We start from the raw sequence: 17,199 nt of genomic DNA, 5'->3' as shown, positions 1-17,199 counted from the left end.
GCTTTGTGTGCGCGCACGTCGACCTATGCGTCTGTGTGTCCGAGCGTGTGTTCGTGACGTGCGTGTGTATGTAGGTCCGTGCGGTGTGCTTCTGTTTGTGTGCGTGTTTTTTTAAACGATCAGCACGCTCGGAACGGCTGCCTGGAAGAAAGAGTCAACGTGTTTGTGGAATTTTGCTTCGGTGGCACAACGCCGATATGAGGTCACATCGGGCATTACTCACTGGGAGAGAATGCATTGTAGCTGTTTTTAAGACATGGCCACTGTGGACATGTGGACATCCGCACCGGTCACACAATGAATGCAGGCCTTAGAAAGTCAACTTGACTCGGCTACACGGAACAATGCGAGCAGCCCGGTTTGGACGGCTGTTTTAAAATGGATTCAGGCCAGGGGCAGTAGTAGCGGACATGTTTCTTTAGAAGTAGGCTATCAACGGGTTTGATTCGGACTCCAAAAGGAAACTTCTTTAACACTTTTCTTTCTCAATATATTTTTTAATCACTTCATGGCAACGTCAGTATAAACATGAAAATGATTTATCTAGTGTTTCTTAATTAAACTTTGAGGGTCACCTGCAGTTTTTTTTTTACACAAAGATACTCGGATAATATCTACCACGTCATAATCAGCGTACATGAAAAAAATATACAACAATCATGAGCAGCATATTTACAGTTGCATGTGGAAATAATACAAAAACTAATACTGACAAGTACGCCACAACTTTCTCTCCATGTTCCACAAAATCCAAAAATGAGATACTCTAAGCCTACTAATGTAACGCATTATTAAACTGTCTTTAACATTTTTTCCCCAACTCCCAAATTTACAAATGGTATTTCTTTTAATTGTGTTGCAGATAAGAAAAAAAAAATCCCAAACTGAAGGATACACACAGAATACACAACCACCAGTCTACCATTCCCTTGCTAATTAACCTTAACGAGCATAAGCATTATGTACAGATTTACAAAACAATATCCACTAAACTCAAAAAGCACAAAATACAGAAAATGGGCATTTAACTCCCCAATATCGCAAAACCACTTAGTTTCTGCTCTTTGAAGGCTAATTTATAGACACGAGGAGGTCTTGAACTCCTCTGGAAGATCACTATCCAGCTTACAGATCACCTTGTAGATGGCCTTTTTCCAGGAGGGGTCGGAGTCTTTGGCGGTGGAAATAGCGTTGTAGAATTCGTGTAAGGTAATCTCCGCCACTTCCAGGAATCTGTCCGGGACCTACGGGGCAAACACAGAGATCACTTGGATGAACCATCGATTTGAATATCGATCAAGACAATTTTCAGTATGACCATTGATACCTTCATGACTTTACTTTGAGTGTAAAGTAGATTGTGAAGTGAACGTATAGCAGCGGTGTAACGACCATTAGACGAAAAACTATTTGCTCTCTTTGCGCAAGCGATAAACAACGACAAAACAAATCGGAGACCCTCGCAAAACACCCAACAAAAGTCCTCGGTGGCTCAACCTTAATCCCCTCTTTCTCTGTACCAGGTCAATTACTGGCCAAACAAGAGACCCCCCCCACCCCCAAACTCCATTGCTGAGATTTCTATCTGATCCCCGATCCCCCCACAGACTCCAGCCCCGCAGCAAGGCATGCTGGGATGCCGCTGGCCCCCTTGTGTTTCCCAGCCGTCCCAACACAACATGTTGGCATAAGTTATTTTTCTTTCCCCTCGGCTCCCCCCATACAAGCCCCCCTGGGAAAGAATGTCTTGGTGGCAGCAAGGTAAAGACAACGCTCCCGTCTCGTTCCCACCCGGCCCTTCTCCCTCTCCCGAGTCCGGCGCGTCCTTCTCAGCATTCCGCATCAGTAGCAATCCGAGCGGCGCTGAGGCGTGCCGGTGCCCTCTAATCCTGAGTTGTTTCAGCGGGCTTCCTCTTCCCACAGCTTGATAAAGCGTCACTCTGGAGTTTGGATAATGGCTGTGAAGGGCTGGCCCCAGATGCAGGTGTGTGGAGACACACAGAGGGTCAGGGCGGGGACGTAGCACGGACGTAAGACGGAGGGAGGCCTGGGTGCAGGTGTAGCTTTTTATTGTGGTGATGGTGCCACCGCGTTTCCTCCCTGTGTGTGTTGTCTGTGAGGATTTAATCTTAAACACATACAATCTTAAACAGATACAGTAAGAGATGGCCATTGTGTATATATACAGGCCTAGTGACGGCAAAAATGGAGTAAACATGGAGGTCTAAGTAAGGAAAAGACTCCCTTATTGCAGATCTGACACCTCAAACATTGTTCAGGAACGCCTCCTCACCTGGAAGTCATTGGCCTTGATGAAGTACATGTTGAGGCCCGGAACAGTCAGAGTCCTTACCTGGAAGTCATTGGCCTTGTTGTAGTGCATGTTGAGGGCCCGGAACAGCTCAGAGTCCCGGCTCACGGAGAGGTTGTCCACATTGTTGACGCCGTCCACGATGGCCTGCCTGGCAAACTTCTCCATCTGGATGTAGTAGAACTCCCGGAAGTTACTGAACCACTTGATGAGCTGGGAGGTGATGCAGCGGTTAAACTGCAGAGAGAGAGAGAGAGAGAGAGAGAGAGCGAGAGAGAGAGAGAGAGAGAGAGAGAGAGAGAGAGAGAGAGAGAGAGAGAGAGAGAGAGAGAGAGAGAGAGAGAGAGAGAGAGAGAGAGAGAGAGAGAGAGAGAGAGAGAGAGAGAGAGAGAGAGAGAGACCACCACTATTACTAAAATAAAGGAAGAAATATAGATTGTTCATTCAGAACTTCAATAAATTGCTCTTTCTGAATCTCTATCAAACACTTTGAAAATGGTCATTAGGACATTAAATCTCTAAACCCCCCAAAATTAAATTATAATACTAAACTGATTTTATTTCTTTGTTTTTTCCTGACCTTTCACTTTACAAGTCATTGAAACCTACATTCAGTACCCATTCAGGGGGATGAGGCGGATGTGTGTGTGTGTGTGTGTGTGTGTGTGTGTGTGTGTGTGTGTGTGTGTGTGTGTGTGTGTGTGTGTGTGTGTGTGTGTGTGTGTGTGTGTGTGTGTGTGTGTGTGTATCTGTGCGCGCGTCTGTGCTCGCACACATGTGTGTCACCCTGATGCATGTCAATCCGCGCAGCGTTCGTTTCCCTGATCTTTTCCCACCAATGTCCAGGGTGAAAAAAACATCTGTCGCGGCTGTGTGTTTCCAAACTCAGTCTTGACATTAGCCTTGTTATTCTATCTTCTCATCCAGAAGGACAGGGGGTGGGGTGGGGGGGGATGGGGGAGAGAAAAGTGCCTAAGGGCTGGGCAGGCATCAAAGACGTGTTCTTGTCTCTGGTGTCTCTGGGTGCGAGCGCGGCGGCAGTAAGAGGACAGAAGGAAGCTCCCACTGACCCCGGCTGATAGGATGGAATCAGACACCGGGATTAGCCTCTCCTTTTGTCCACCGCCACTTCCCACCACCACAGGGTCGCAGGCAAGGAGGAGACGTTTGCATGGCGCGCCCTGCAACACCAACCAACGCCGACCCGACGCCTCCCTCCCCACCCACCCCCACCCCAACCACACCCCTCTCCCCCCCCACCCACCCACTGCGACCCCACCGCGACCCCAAAGACCAGGGGTCAGGGTAGATAGAGGTGTAGGGGCCCTGTGTGTCGGCCCCAGGTTGGCTGACGTGGAAAGAATGGATGGGAGAGGAGAGGAAGGGAGAGGAGAGGAAAGGAGAAGAGAGGAGAGGAGAGGAAGGGAGAGGAGAGGAAGGGGGAGGAGAGGAAGGGGGAGGAGAGGAAGGGGGAGGAGAGGAAGGGGGAGGAGAGGAAGGGAGAAGAGAGGAGAGGAGAGGAAGGGAGAGGAAAGGAGAGGAGAGGAGAGGAAGGGAGAGGAGAGGAAGGGGGAGGAGAGGAGAGGAGAAGAGAGGAGAGGAGATGAAGGGAGAGGAGAGAGGAGATGAAGGGAGAGGAGGAGAGGAGAGGAGAAGAGAGGAGAGGAGATGAAGGGAGAGGAGAGAGGAGATGAAGGGAGAGGAGGAGAGAGGAGATAAAGGGAGAGGAGAGGAGATGAAGGGAGAGAGGAGAGAGGAGATGAAGGGAGAGGAGGAGAGAGGAGATAAAGGGAGGGGAGAGGAGATGAAGGGAGAGGAGAGGAAGGGAGAGGAGAGGAAGGGAGAGGAGGAGATGAAGGGAGAGGAGGAGAGAGGAGATAAAGGGAGAGGAGAGGAGATGAAGGGAGAGAGGAGAGAGGAGATGAAGGGAGAGGAGGAGATGAAGGGAGAGGAGGAGATGAAGGGAGAGGAGAGGAGATGAAGGGAGAGGAGGAGATGAAGGGAGAGGAGAGAAAGGGATAAGAGAGGAGAGGAGAGGAGATGAAGGGAGAGGAGAGGAAATTAAGGCAGAGAGAGGAGAGGAAGGGTGAGGAGAGAAAAGGAGAGGAGAGGAATAGTGAGGAGGGGAAGGGAGTGAAAAGGAGAAGAAAGGAGAGGAGAAGAGAGGAAGGGAGAGGAGAGGTGAGAAACGTTTAATGAGAAGAGAAGAAGAAGGAGAAAGAAGAGTACATGGGCAAGGTAGAGACACGTTGAAGGTGGTTTGAAAAGAAACTGTAAGAAAAAAAAAGACGCCTTGCTAGCACTGACCACAGAAGGTGAGGCTGACAGAGGAAGTGGGGCAGGGGAAAACGAAGAGACCAGAGACAGTGGACAAAAAAATGCAAAGATAACACAGGATGTTGTGGTTCAGGGCCAGAGCTTACAGCTCACAGGCTGGTGCAGCACAAGTCTAATACCAACTCAATGTTGACACTCAATAGCAATGCCTTGCCTACAGAGCCCTTTGTCACTCCATTTGCTGACTGGAGTGGCTTTTTTTAAAGAGAGAATGCCCCTCTATCATCCTCTGCCCCCAGGACATACTAGCAGCTTAGTGCCTTTGTTAGCTTGAACTCTCGGCTTCTTTGTCTCTCTCCTCCGACACACGGCTGATTCTGTCCCCGCCGCGCGTCAACAAGTCGGCCCCCGAAGAGACAAACACCAGGCTGGAGTTTTTTTTGTGCATTTTTTTCCAATTGTTTTTTCTAACCCTAACACATTATTATTATTAATAATTACCAAATATATATTTAGATGCAACACCGTTTGACTCCGGTGACTCACCTTGACATCGGGGAAGTAGGTTTTCAGCACGTTGGAGCTGGGATAGCGTGTGTAAAAGAACATCAGCTTGGCCTTCTTCAGATGGTTGGGATTCAGACCCTCCTGGATGTGCAGAATGTGCGTTAAGGCGACAGATACGGCGGGTCTGGAGCGCGGTGTGCATACAGTGGCGTGCAAATTGATAGGAGATAGGAGTATTGTGTTGCCTCAATCTTCAGCCAAATTGAATTTCGCTAAAGAACAGCTCGGCATTAACTGGGGAGTCAATAATGACCCTAACATGTGCTTATTGGCAAAACAGCATTACAAATTAGATTAGGGATTTTTAATTAGAGAGCCAAGCACTTCATGCCTGGCAGTGAAAGCGGGTTTGTTTTGAAATGTTTTGAAAGGAGGGAGTTGATTTACAGATATAATTAAGTTGTGTTTAGGTAGACATATGTTGGGTTCTCCCCCCCTCACCCCCCCCCTTAAACATAAAAAAAAATCATGAGTTTTCAATACAGAGTAGTCAATGCATATTATTTCATTGTGAATTTATTTGTATGGTTGTATGGTCAAATCTATACCTCAATGCCATTTTCCTTATTGGAAATATCAATAGATTGAATTCTGTCTCAAGTTTATGCCCTGTGGCAGTGAAGACGCTCTCTAGTTCTTTTTTCTCTGTAGTCCACAACCCTGCCTTAGGTCATAATATTTCCTTATCAGGTTACACCACACCATACATTTATTAGGCAGGCTACCTTTGAAAGAAGGAAGTTGAAATTAAAGATTTATGTCGCACTGTTCAAAGAGAAGCCCAGCTCTTTGCACGATAAAGATAAAGTGCATCCTCTGAGATTGCATTCTTCTCAGAAGAATTACATCCGAAACGTCAAAGAAAATCAACAAGAACCGTCCTTTCTGTGATTTTTCTGTGTGTATGTTGCTTACGGATTTGAGTACTTTAGGCGCATCTTATTTAAAATCCCCACTTGCAGTGAGGAATATTATCCTGAACAACAACATGGCCTTTGAGTGGGTTGCTTTGGATTCGGGTGGCCGCTGGTTTATATATTGCGATACTTTATAGATGTATTTCTCTGATCTTCTTTTTGACTGAAGTGTCCGACAAGCAAATGCTCAAGACAAGAGCTCAAGTGTTGTGCTTTGGAACCACTCGTGGATTTTGCTCCCCCCCCCCTCACTGCACTCAGAAGTGACCTTTTAGATGTACCCCTATCACTCCACGGCTGGAGAGATGGATCCTGCACCTTTTCAAGTCCGAAAAAAACACCACTTCCTGGAACGGATACTGATGCGCTCTCTGCCTTTGAAAAATCTGCTTTTGTTCCTGGCAATTCTTATCAAAGCGTTGTATTCCTTTTTATTTGTCTTTTTCTGGACTTAGAGTCATTACGCTGCTCGGATTAAAGAAGATGCTGTAATTTTCTTTGGAGTTAGTGAGATCAAAGAAAAAATTCTCCTTGAAGTTTGTTACGGCTCTGGCTGGATCTCAGCGAGCTATTGTTCAAATGAAAGAGCAACAATATCGTTGTGATAATATCATATAATAGTCAATATAAGCTAATAGCATTCTACTTGAATTAATATCATCATCTTTTCAAAACATCATCATGTTTTGAATGTTCCACCAAAATCAATTATACTTACAATAATATAATACTTATAATATATATATATATATATATATATACGTATAATAATATAATAATAACTACCAAACACAATAAAAAAAACAACAACGTGGAATAAATAGCAAGTCTCTCTTTCAGATCAAAAGGATATGTTGAGGGACAGGTAGGGGTTCCTCTCGGCCATGCCCTGCAGATCACTGCACTCCATCTTGACGTGAGGGAGGCACAGGTTGTCCACCGTCACTGAGCCCAGGGAGCTGGGCCGGGGGTGGTGGCCCAGGTGGCCGGGGCCTACCTTGGACCTCATGGACAGAGTGTCCCAGGGCAGCTCCCCTGAGTCCGGGGAGCTCCTCTCCAGTGAGGGGGGCAGGCAGGAGAGACCCGAGAAGTTGGTGTGCGGCCCGTACTTGAGCAGGTGCTCCAGGATCTGGGTGTCGTGGAGCGGGGAGCTGTAGTTGAACTGAAAGGCCGGTTGGTGCATGGGGTAGGGTCTCTTCACTGTGGTCGGGGTGACTGAGCAGAGAGGAGCCATGGCTGGCTTGCGGACCACCAGGGACAGAGCCTCGGTCTGGTCCTGTGGGCTTTGCGCGTCAGTGTCTCCATGGCCCTCCAGAGATCTCTGATGAGATGGGGGCTCCACGGGGTGCGGCGGCTCCTGGGGGGGACAGCCTCCCTGCTGGCTCCTTATCTCGGCAGCACCCCCGCTGGTCTGTACGTCTGGGGATGGGCACATGCTCCTCAGCGGGGAGAGGTCCAGCCCTGAGGAGGAGACGTTCTTGAACACCTTGTCCACACACTCGTTCACCACCCTGGAGAGCTCCCCCTTCAGGGTGTCTTGGAGGTTCTTGGTTTCTCTCAGGTTGAGCAGATTACCTTCTGCTGGCTTTGTTCTGTCCTTGCTCTCTGGGCTCCCCCGGGCTGGCTTCTTCTCAAAGGCATTGCCGTTGGTTAGATAGCTGAGCTCTTTGCTCTGTATCAAGTTGTCATGCTCCAAACATCCCCCTCTGTCCTCACGTTCCCCTCGGTGGGAATCCTCTTGGTTGTAGACCTGGAGGAACTTCTCCTGGAGCTGGCGCAGGAGCTTCTGCATGCTCTGCAGCTGCTCTTTCAACTTGTGGCACTCCTCGTCTTTGGTGTTATCCAGGCTGCTGCCGCTGCCCCCGCCTGTGCTGAGTCTTCTGTTTTCTATGCCCTCGTCGCTGGGGTTGTGGTCTTGATGCTGAGGCAACCTCTGCTTCCTCTTGTTCTCTCGGTACACCTCCCTCGCCTCCCTACACTCTCTACTGTCTCTGGCATCCATCTCGCCCTTCTCAGGCTCTCCGTGGAGCCGGCTGTTAGGCGAGCCGGCCATCACCCGTATGATGTTCTCCACCCGGGCTCTCTTGGCCTGTAAGTGGTCGTTCACGGGGCGCTCCGCCTCCGGGCTGGCCACCGTGGACGGGTGGAAGCCGGGGGAGCCGACGTCAGCCGCGCTGTCCTTGGACGAGACACTGCTCCGGTCCTCCTGGCTGGAGTCGGCGACCACGGCGGAGCTGGACACAGCCGAGGGGCCGAGGTAATAGTGGCTTTCATCTAGCGCCCTTTTGTTGTGGAGAGACTTCCGTAGAAGCTGGGAGATGATGGGGCCGTTGGAGTATGAGGCCAGGGGCTCGTCGTACGCGTTTCTTCGGAAGCATGGTAACATGAGCTCGGGTTTGTCGTCGTCCGGACAGCCCTGGAGTGCGTTGTGCATGTTCTGGTCAGGAAGGCTGAGGTTCATGCTCAACGGGGACACGGTTTAAGGTAGGAGTTTGAGACGGGGAAAAATACGAAGTGGGCAAATTGAGAGGATCTGAAAAGTAAAATAAATAGGAGCATAACTTTAGGCACACAATAGGAATCACCTAATACACGACAATAAACACAAAAGATATACTGATTCAAATGGTTCCTTTTACAGATCTACGGCATGTGTGGTCCTAAGTAGTAAGTAGTAAGTATTACGCCTGACTAAAATCAGTTAATGACATTAACATATTTTTTTATCTGGAATGGATTTATGGAATCTGAAAGAATCGTTTTGTGTATAAATAATCTTAATTAACAAAATAATGTCTGTTGACTATGGAGGTTAAGGTCAGGACAAGTGACTGCTGGTTATCTACTGAGTCGAAGGCCAAGGAGATGTTCACTGCGCGGTGTGTTTAGTCGTCTTATGCAGGTGTTGGCCTTGAAGACTCAGGCCAGTTTATACACCCTATGGTAAAGAGGGTTTTGTTTAGACTTCACCAACAGGGTGAATCTTATGTGCCTGCTGTACTCTGCTTCTCTCTCTCTTTCTCGATCCATCCATGCATGAACTGTAGTATAACGGTAACAATTGTAATATAAATATATATATTTTATCATATATGAACATCTGAACCAAAGTAAAGGATCGTATATTGTTATGCACATATTAAAGATGTTGAATGTCATTAAGTTTGTCTCATCTGTCTCTTTGTACTTTGTAACTGGAATACATAAATATATGATAAATAATAATTATAACCTTTGAAATACGGAAATACTTTTCTTAATAAAAGACAAGACTATTAACACATAAGCTACACATTCAAGACAAAACGAATTAAATGGCTAATCAGTTTCTTGTAATTTCTTGTGAATATTACCATAATGAGAAATTCATCGTATGTATTGTGAGTAAAACATATTGACCAATAATGACAATTATATTATTATTATTATTATTATTATTTTATCCCTGCATTTTATAATGCACACATGATTACTGTTGTTTTATGGTATTTTACACTCTCAGATGGAATATTGTTTTTATGCTCCAAATAATCTTACATGAAATAATTTGTATGTTTAGCTATCCTTTTAAAACCTAAAATAAATATAATCTATTATGAAAGCTTCACTTTTGACATGAACAATATAGGAAACACAATCAGGCGTTGAGCTTCTAGTACATTATGTAAAAATTGTATGTGCATATATTTTGAACTACTTATCGTTAGGGTCTAATTGATTAGTCTTAGCCTTGTTTAGATTCAGTAAATATTATTTTTTATTTAAAAAAAATGCCAGAAGCAGAACTTATAAATACATTTTCAAAATTGTACCTTTGAAAGAAATTTACTAAAAATAACTTAAATCCATAATTTACAAATGCACGCCTAAATGAGATTCTACAACATAAATACACTGAACATTGCCACCTAAATTAGTTTTGACCAAGTTATGCACCGAACTGCCTCCCAACGTTAAGAAAGAGCGCCTACCTGTTGCGTGTCCAGCTGCCGTGCCGGTAGCATGCACAGAAAGTGAGGTGAGTGCAGGAGCGTCGCTACATTCAACACAGTAGGGGCGTGGTCATCCAGACACCGGCCAAAGGCAAGCGTGCTCTGCCCAGACCCATGAATGGGGATGTGGGTTGAAAATGTGGACGTCTGTAAAGCACGACAACAAGACTTTGACCTCATCTGTACGAAAACGAAAATGATACACGCAGGTTTGGGGAGAGGGCTAGTGGTGGTGAAGTTTTTCAGTGGAAAACAGAGCTTCTGTGGAACTCGGTGGTGATGGTTGCTGGCTCAAGGGAAATATAGCTATTGAATACGTGAAGAGCATTAAACAGATATAAATATTTAGGAAGTGGAGTTTGAGTGTTTATCAGGTCCCAATGTTGCGAGATTATAAAGGCCTTCACGTTGGTATTTTTGAAAACTGAGTGATTGATTGATTGGCTGATGAAAGCAAAAGGATATTTTTTTAGCAACTTTATATTTTACCCCAGATAAAGGTGGAATCCTGTAGTCTTCTCAAATAAAGCTACATTTCAATGTGCAAGTCTTCGTGATTATGAACCATATAGACCTATATTGTATGCTATTCTATTGTTTTCAAATATATTGAAACAGTATATTTTCTACATCAACTTCTTTCAAGGAGAGAGGACAGGTGCATTGACGTAGCGGCAACCACCCGATACTCCCCCCTCCAGGGACGGGAGATGGTTTGTCCCACACGACTTCCTGGCTTCCCGCTGCACGTCATTAGCATTGCCGTGCCTCCGGAGCGTTCCTCCCACTGACAGGTTGCTGTCACACAGCCACCATGTTATCCCATTCCCGGTGTCTCACCAGGAACTTCGGCAGGTCCCTCTCCAGCCTCCGCCAGGTAGGTTAGAAGGATTTCCACTCATGTTTCTTTGACGTTTGCACAGCTTGAGGAAGGGTTAGCACCTCGTTAGCTTCCAGTGACCCACGGCAAGGCACCTCCATGGGTTGTTTTAGCTAGCCGGCTAGGCTACGAACAGGCCCTAACATTGTAAGCCAAGGACAGTCTGACTCTTGACCAATAACACCCTTCTGTACCATTATATTTAAGTGTAAAGCAGTTGATTTCTTTGCATGTTCTGATGTTAACATTGTCACTGCTGTGTATACGTAGTCGCCGGAACATGCCGAGCAACTTAATCAATGATCTTTGGACAGCAACTGCAACCAGCTAGCAGATGTGTTTCTGCAGTAGCTATGTTGCTACATCCATGATGCTACATCCATGATGCTACATGTTATGCTAGCCCGGTTTAACTCGCCGAGGTCATTCTGAATAGAACAAGATGGTATCCTCCTTATCTTGTAGATATTGTTGTTAATTTGCTTTGATGCGTACATAGTTCAAAGCTCTCAAGTGTTTTACTTGTTACCCTGGCAAGTTTTTCGGATGATTGTCAGTCCTGTTCTTAAATCAATGAATGCCCTCATGAGCGAGCAGCTAAGCTGTCACAGGCTTTTCACCAAAAACACATCCACAGTCAAAGTAATATGCACAACTACTGTACATACAAATGATGCATATCTGTTTAATGCTTCTGTACATGGAAAGGAAATTTGTTGTTATTCGTGCCCTTTCACCTTGATTTGATGAGTTGCCTCTTGTATCATAACAAGGACACACTCACGTTTAAGTTTTTTTGGATTCTTATCGTTTATTCATTAACATTCTGACTTTTCTTCACAGGGAAATCAAGTGTTGGCACGCCGGGCAACCGCAGGTATGTTTGTTTGTACTTCATTAACTGTAGTTTAAACTTTATATTACAGTTTAGTATTTAGGGAAGTTTACCCTGGAAAAAATAAATGTTAACCCTGTTTTGTTCCTTTGTAATTAGCGTTGTCGGCGAACCACGTCGTCACTCTCAACAATGTGTAAGTATCACCCTACTACAATTCTATTTATTTGTACGTTTTTGAAAGAGTTCTTCAAATGTCCTTCTTCACCTAATCAATTAAGAATGTCTGTTCTGACTAGTTTTGTTATCTCTCCCTGCTTTTTGAACGGTGTTCTAGATCAGAATACTTTAAACATCTACTTCACCGGTCTCATGTTTGCAACTTACTTTTGTGTTGCCCATGATATTGCAAGTGGAAAAATGTAATTTTTAAGAATGTGGTTCCATTCAATTATTATTTTGTCAGATTCTATGTTTTAGCTAATGTATTACCAGCTTGAAAATACTGTTAACTGTCATGTAGATGATTGAATCCAGATGGCGTCTTGTCTTTAAGTTATTGACAGTCTTATACAAAGCAATGCATCGGAGGCCTATTCAGACTTAAGAGCAATGTCCGTTATGAATACACGTAAGTCATTCACCATTATCTTTTAGCAGTGGGATTCCCCGGTCAAGCGTTTTCCAGATCCAATACTTTAGGACATCTGCAGCCTGCAGTATGTATCTACTTTCAGTTATTATATATTTGATACAAATATTACAATCTTCTTCTTATTGTTGACCAGTTATTTTTATTTCCTGGTTCTTTAGGGAATGAAGTTGTCACAGTCAAGACCCCTGCCTTTGCAGAATCTGTCTCAGAGGGGGACGTGAGGTGGGAGAAGGGTAGGTAGACTGCTCCAGAACATGTATATAATGTAGGATATGATGCATGCAAGAAGGTGAACTGTATATTTTCAGATCATTATACAAACATGTGTTTCCACCCTAAACAGCTGTTGGAGACACTGTGAAGGAGGATGAGGTGGTTTGTGAAATCGAGACTGATAAGGTACCTTTATACTCTTAGGATAGGATTTTAACCCATTCAAATTAAGGCATTTTTGTTTCCCGCGCTCTAGGCAAAACGGTTAAACACCATTTAATTCTGTTTTATTTAATTATTTCTTGCTGTATAACTTGTATATGTTCTTAACACGACAGTTTACGAACATGAGTCATACATACCACTGATGGCTGTTTTGTGACTTTCCTTTTCTTTCAGACCTCAGTGCAGGTCCCCTCTCCTGCTGCTGGAGTGATTGAAGAGCTTCTGATCCCTGATGGAGGAAGAGTGGAGGGAGGAACACCTCTCTTCAAACTGCGGAAAGGAGGTCAGGAGCTGGACCTAATTATGTTAAGACCAAAGAAAGCCATTGAATGTTTTTAGCAAATATCTATCATATCGCATTTTCATGCCAATACCCATGTCTGTCCTGTGTCGGGCCCTAGCTGGTGCTCCCCAGGCTGCAGAGGCCCCGAAAGCTACAGAGGCCCCTCCACCCCCTGCTGCTGCGGCCACGCCTCCCCCTCCTCCCCCCCCAGCTGGGGGTCCCATCCCCACCAGCATGCCCTCGGTGCCCCCAGTGCCAACCCAGGCCATGGAGGCCAAGCCAGGTCAGTTGGGCGGTAACTGGGATGTGTGTGTGTGTGTGTGTCTGACTGTCTGTGTGTACCATCTGTTAACTAAAGGACGACTTGGCCTGTTTTTGTGCAGTCTCGGCCATCAAGCCCACCACTGCTCCTGTGGCCCCTCACGTGGAGGGAGGAGCAAAAGCAGCCAGGACGGAGAGCAGGGTGAGACTCGGTGGACCACCACTAATTCAATCCTACGGCCGCTTGTTGCACGGTGACTGCGCGTTGACCGGCCCACTTAAGTGGAAGCACGGGCCTACTCCACAGTGGAGGGACGGGGTGTTTGTTGGTGTTAACACATGCTGCTGATCGGTGTTTTAGGTGAAGATGAACCGCATGAGGCTGAGGATCGCCCAGAGGCTGAAGGAGGCCCAGAACACCTGCGCAATGCTGACCACCTTCAATGAGATCGACATGAGGTGGGAGCATTTAAACACCTGCCACGTTGAAACCTAGAGACCGTACGTGGATGAAGGCAAACGTCCCTGCTCTGCAAACCAATTCGATTTTATAAGCATTTTTCAAACTTTCTATTCTCAATTGATTTAACAACGGTAACATCCGTAACCTTATCTGATGTCTTTAATAAAATAAGGGAGGTTTTTTTCAATAGGGAAATGTTGATATCGGTTGGACTGAAATGTGCATGTGTTAGTTTAGATCAAGTGAGACAGAAGTCGGGCCGTTCAGGTGATGTAAGCACATAAATGTCTTGTACAAATGGTTATAGATTGAAATCTGCTCAACAGAGAAAGCTTTTGGAAATCGGATAGCCTCTTAAACATTGGAATGTAAATATTTGGTCCTAATCCCATCTAAAAGGAAGATAAGAATTTTTAAAACGGTCTTTATTAATTTACAAGGAAATGTTGTTGTGCGAACCCCCCCCCCCCCTTACAAGAGGACACTTTGAGGGTTTCTTTCCCCATCGCAAATGTGCGGTGTCGGCTTTCGGCTATTCAGGGTTTTCGGTGCGTCTTAATTGGATTGACATTGACGGTGCAGAGGAAGACTTCCCAGGCCCGGGCTCATCTGGAGCCGAAGGAGCGCGGCAGAGCAGGAGGCAGAGGCATCTGCACCGGGGGGGCAGGGGGGCGGGCCCACAGAGACCTGCGCTCTGAGTGCAAGGGCCGCCTGAACCGATATGGGCTTTTATGACGGCCCAACAAGATTTACAGGCCCTCGAAAGTGAAGATTTTTATCGCTTCTCTCCTTTCTCGGAGAGTGCGTGTCTTGGGAGGGGCATAATCGCGTTAGCGGCGAAACCCTAGAGCTTCTACCGGGTTACGGGCAGGAAAACAAACAATTAAAACGGGAGATACAAGGGGGAAAATGAGGGATATTGAAACGATTAGCTGGCTGAATGTCAATAGGGGCTGATTCACTGCAACATATTTCATAACTTAACAGAAAACATTGTGCCGTGCAAAAGTGTGATCTGTTTCTTGACTTTAGATCTATAAAAGTTGTCTTATGTTTAAAGTATTTTATTAGAAACTGTTTCAAATTCTCACAGTTTCAAATAAAATATTTTAAACGCAGAAGAAACTTTTAAGTTGACCGGAAACGGGATGTAAATCCAACTTGAGCTCCTCCTCGTCTTTAAACTCTATATGCATCGGTTTGCTTATTTTTTTTTCCTGTTATTTATTTGTCTTCTCATACCTTTTTTGACATATGAATTAAGTCACACTACTAACTAACTTGAACTATGACCCTCTCTTCCCAGCAATATCTCCGAGATGAGGAAAGCCTACAAGGATGGCTTCCTGAAAAAGCACAACACCAAGTTGGGCTTCATGTCTGCGTTCGTAAAGGCCTCGGCATACGCCCTGAACGACCAGCCCTCCGTCAACGCAGGTACGGCATCCACCTTAAAAAAACAAACCCTACTTAAATTGGTTACTTGAACTTTGGATGTAACGCTTGCGTGTTTTCAGCCTAGTAGTCACAAGCCAATACGTCTCTGGAGCAAAGTGTTTGCTATAGGGCACAGGTAAATGTAACCTCGTTGCGTGCCTTCGGTGTCTGCCACCAGAGACGAGACGTCTCGTTGTCTTTTTATTGCAACACCTCCACCACAAGTGCAAGTGTCAACCTGGCCTCTGTAAATGAACCACAGCAAAGAAGGGGCCCCTCTTCGCTCTGCCTTCCAAGCCAAAATAGTCTGTGGTTTGTCAGTCACAAAGTCTTTAGAGGAACTGAATCTCTGTGGCAGCCTTGGGTGCAGACGTCAACATGCCCATTTTTTTCTCCACAGTGATCGATGACGCGACCAAAGAGATCGTTTACAGGGACTACGTCGACATCAGCGTGGCGGTGTCCACACCCAAGGTACGTTCCATCATGAGTCCTCCTTGAGCCGGACGGAATCTGAGCGTCGATGCTTCGACCGCCACCGGTCACGGCCGCTGTGTGACGCTGCTGTCCTCTCTCCAGGGTCTAGTGGTCCCAGTCATCAGAGGAGTCGAGGGAATGAACTTTGCCGACATTGAGAAGACCATCAACATGCTGGGAGAAAAGGTCCTTTTCATAATCCTCTGTTCTTATTATTTATTTTTTTCCCTGTTTTAATAGTGGGACATCATATTTATTTACTAGTTAATCTCTACCTTTCTGCATTATTAACATGTATATTTGTACTATTTTGTGTCCAGGCCCGTAATAACCAGCTGGCGGTGGAGGACATGGACGGAGGCACCTTCACCATCAGCAACGGGGGGGTGTTTGGCTCCATGTTCGGCACACCCATCATCAACCCGCCCCAGTCTGCCATCCTGGGCATGCACGGCATCTTCGACCGGCCTGTTGCCATCGGGGGCAAGGTTAGTGCACTCATGACGTGACGTCTCGAATCCCCTTTTATACATTTTTCGGAATTCCCCTTTTTAACCCGAGGAGCGTCCAGTGAAGGAACAGGACAGATGCCAGCTCGGCCGACCCATCGTTCTATTGGTTGCGTTCCAGGTGGAGATCCGTCCAATGATGTACGTCGCCCTGACCTACGACCACCGCCTGGTCGACGGGAGAGAGGCCGTCACCTTCCTACGCAAAATCAAGACCGTGGTGGAGGACCCCAGGGTCTTACTCCTGGACATGTAAGACCCTCCTCGATCTCCAGCTACTCGGAACACCACTACCACCACCACCACCACCACCCTACACAAGCATCCGCTGCACCATCCTGACCATGGCGAACCTTCCTCTGACTACAGTTGATTTGTAATAGCGTCGCTTTACGGAGAGGAGGAGAGGATATGAATAAAGGAGATGCACGCTGGACATTGGTATGACTCCGGTAGAGGAGGGCTAGACTGGGGAGGAGGAAGGATAGACTGGGGAGGAGGGGGGCTGGACTGGGGAGGAGGAAGGCTTGGTGCTATTCTGGAGGCTGGCTGTTGGGAGTCCAGGGCCACGGCTCTCTTTAGATCAAAAGGAACTCGGTATTACTCTTTTGCCATTTTCTACATGTATGAAATAATTTTAACATTGTGTTTTTGGTGGCATGTGCAGCAGAGTTGATTTATTATAGTTTTGTTGGGGTGAGATGGAAGAAAGAAGGATCTATAAGTTTTGCTGCGACGCAAACGCCAAAGTGTCTCAAATAAAAAGGTTTTCTGTGGGCATTTTTGTCATCTGGTTCAAGTGAGTGATGCTTGTTGATGCTGCGTATGAGAACTATTTAAATAATTTAAGAGAATAAAACATGAACTCCATAAACTGTCTGTTGTATCAGAATTACA

General features: G+C 46.1%; 2 protein-coding genes across 2 annotated transcripts; one reads left to right on the top strand and one right to left on the bottom strand.

The window, feature by feature from the left end:
- Positions 1-499: 499 nt before the first annotated feature.
- On the bottom strand, positions 500-10,109 carry prox2 (prospero homeobox 2). The gene is made up of 5 exons (XM_030355784.1): positions 10,044-10,109; positions 6,926-8,605; positions 5,135-5,242; positions 2,354-2,548; positions 500-1,244 (listed from the first exon to the last, which is right to left on the bottom strand). The coding sequence occupies exons 2-5, from the start codon at positions 8,531-8,533 to the stop codon at positions 1,077-1,079; spliced, it is 2,079 nt and encodes a 692-aa protein (XP_030211644.1). The 5' UTR covers positions 8,534-8,605; positions 10,044-10,109; the 3' UTR covers positions 500-1,076.
- A 645-nt stretch (positions 10,110-10,754) lies between these two features.
- dlst (dihydrolipoamide S-succinyltransferase) lies at positions 10,755-17,176 on the top strand. The gene is made up of 15 exons (XM_030356587.1): positions 10,755-10,941; positions 11,788-11,821; positions 11,939-11,975; positions 12,437-12,498; positions 12,593-12,667; positions 12,778-12,833; positions 13,047-13,155; positions 13,274-13,438; positions 13,539-13,618; positions 13,778-13,875; positions 15,186-15,316; positions 15,717-15,790; positions 15,896-15,979; positions 16,114-16,281; positions 16,424-17,176. Exons 1-15 carry the CDS (start codon positions 10,879-10,881, stop codon positions 16,556-16,558), a joined length of 1,371 nt encoding a protein of 456 aa, XP_030212447.1. The 5' UTR covers positions 10,755-10,878; the 3' UTR covers positions 16,559-17,176.
- The last annotated feature ends 23 nt before the right edge of the window (positions 17,177-17,199 follow it).

Source organism: Gadus morhua, chromosome 5, assembly GCF_902167405.1.
Source record: "Gadus morhua chromosome 5, gadMor3.0, whole genome shotgun sequence".
NCBI classification, from domain to species: domain Eukaryota; kingdom Metazoa; phylum Chordata; class Actinopteri; order Gadiformes; family Gadidae; genus Gadus; species Gadus morhua.
Note: the sequence above shows the minus strand (reverse complement) of the source record. Positions and strands in the feature narration are given on the sequence as shown.

Coding starts and splice junctions, on each gene's coding strand:
- prox2 (XM_030355784.1), bottom strand. CDS start 8,533: ATGAACCTCAGCCTTCCTGACCAGAACATGCACAACGCACTCCAGGGC. Junction 5,243..6,925: donor ACCCCTACCTGTCCCTCAAC/ATATCCTTTTGA, acceptor CACATTCTGCAC/ATCCAGGAGGGTCTGAATCC. Junction 1,245..2,353: donor ACAAGGCCAATGACTTCCAG/GTAAGGACTCTG, acceptor TTTGCCCCGTAG/GTCCCGGACAGATTCCTGGA.
- dlst (XM_030356587.1), top strand. CDS start 10,879: ATGTTATCCCATTCCCGGTGTCTCACCAGGAACTTCGGCAGGTCCCTC. Junction 13,156..13,273: donor CTTCAAACTGCGGAAAGGAG/GTCAGGAGCTGG, acceptor GTCGGGCCCTAG/CTGGTGCTCCCCAGGCTGCA. Junction 13,876..15,185: donor TTCAATGAGATCGACATGAG/GTGGGAGCATTT, acceptor CTCTCTTCCCAG/CAATATCTCCGAGATGAGGA.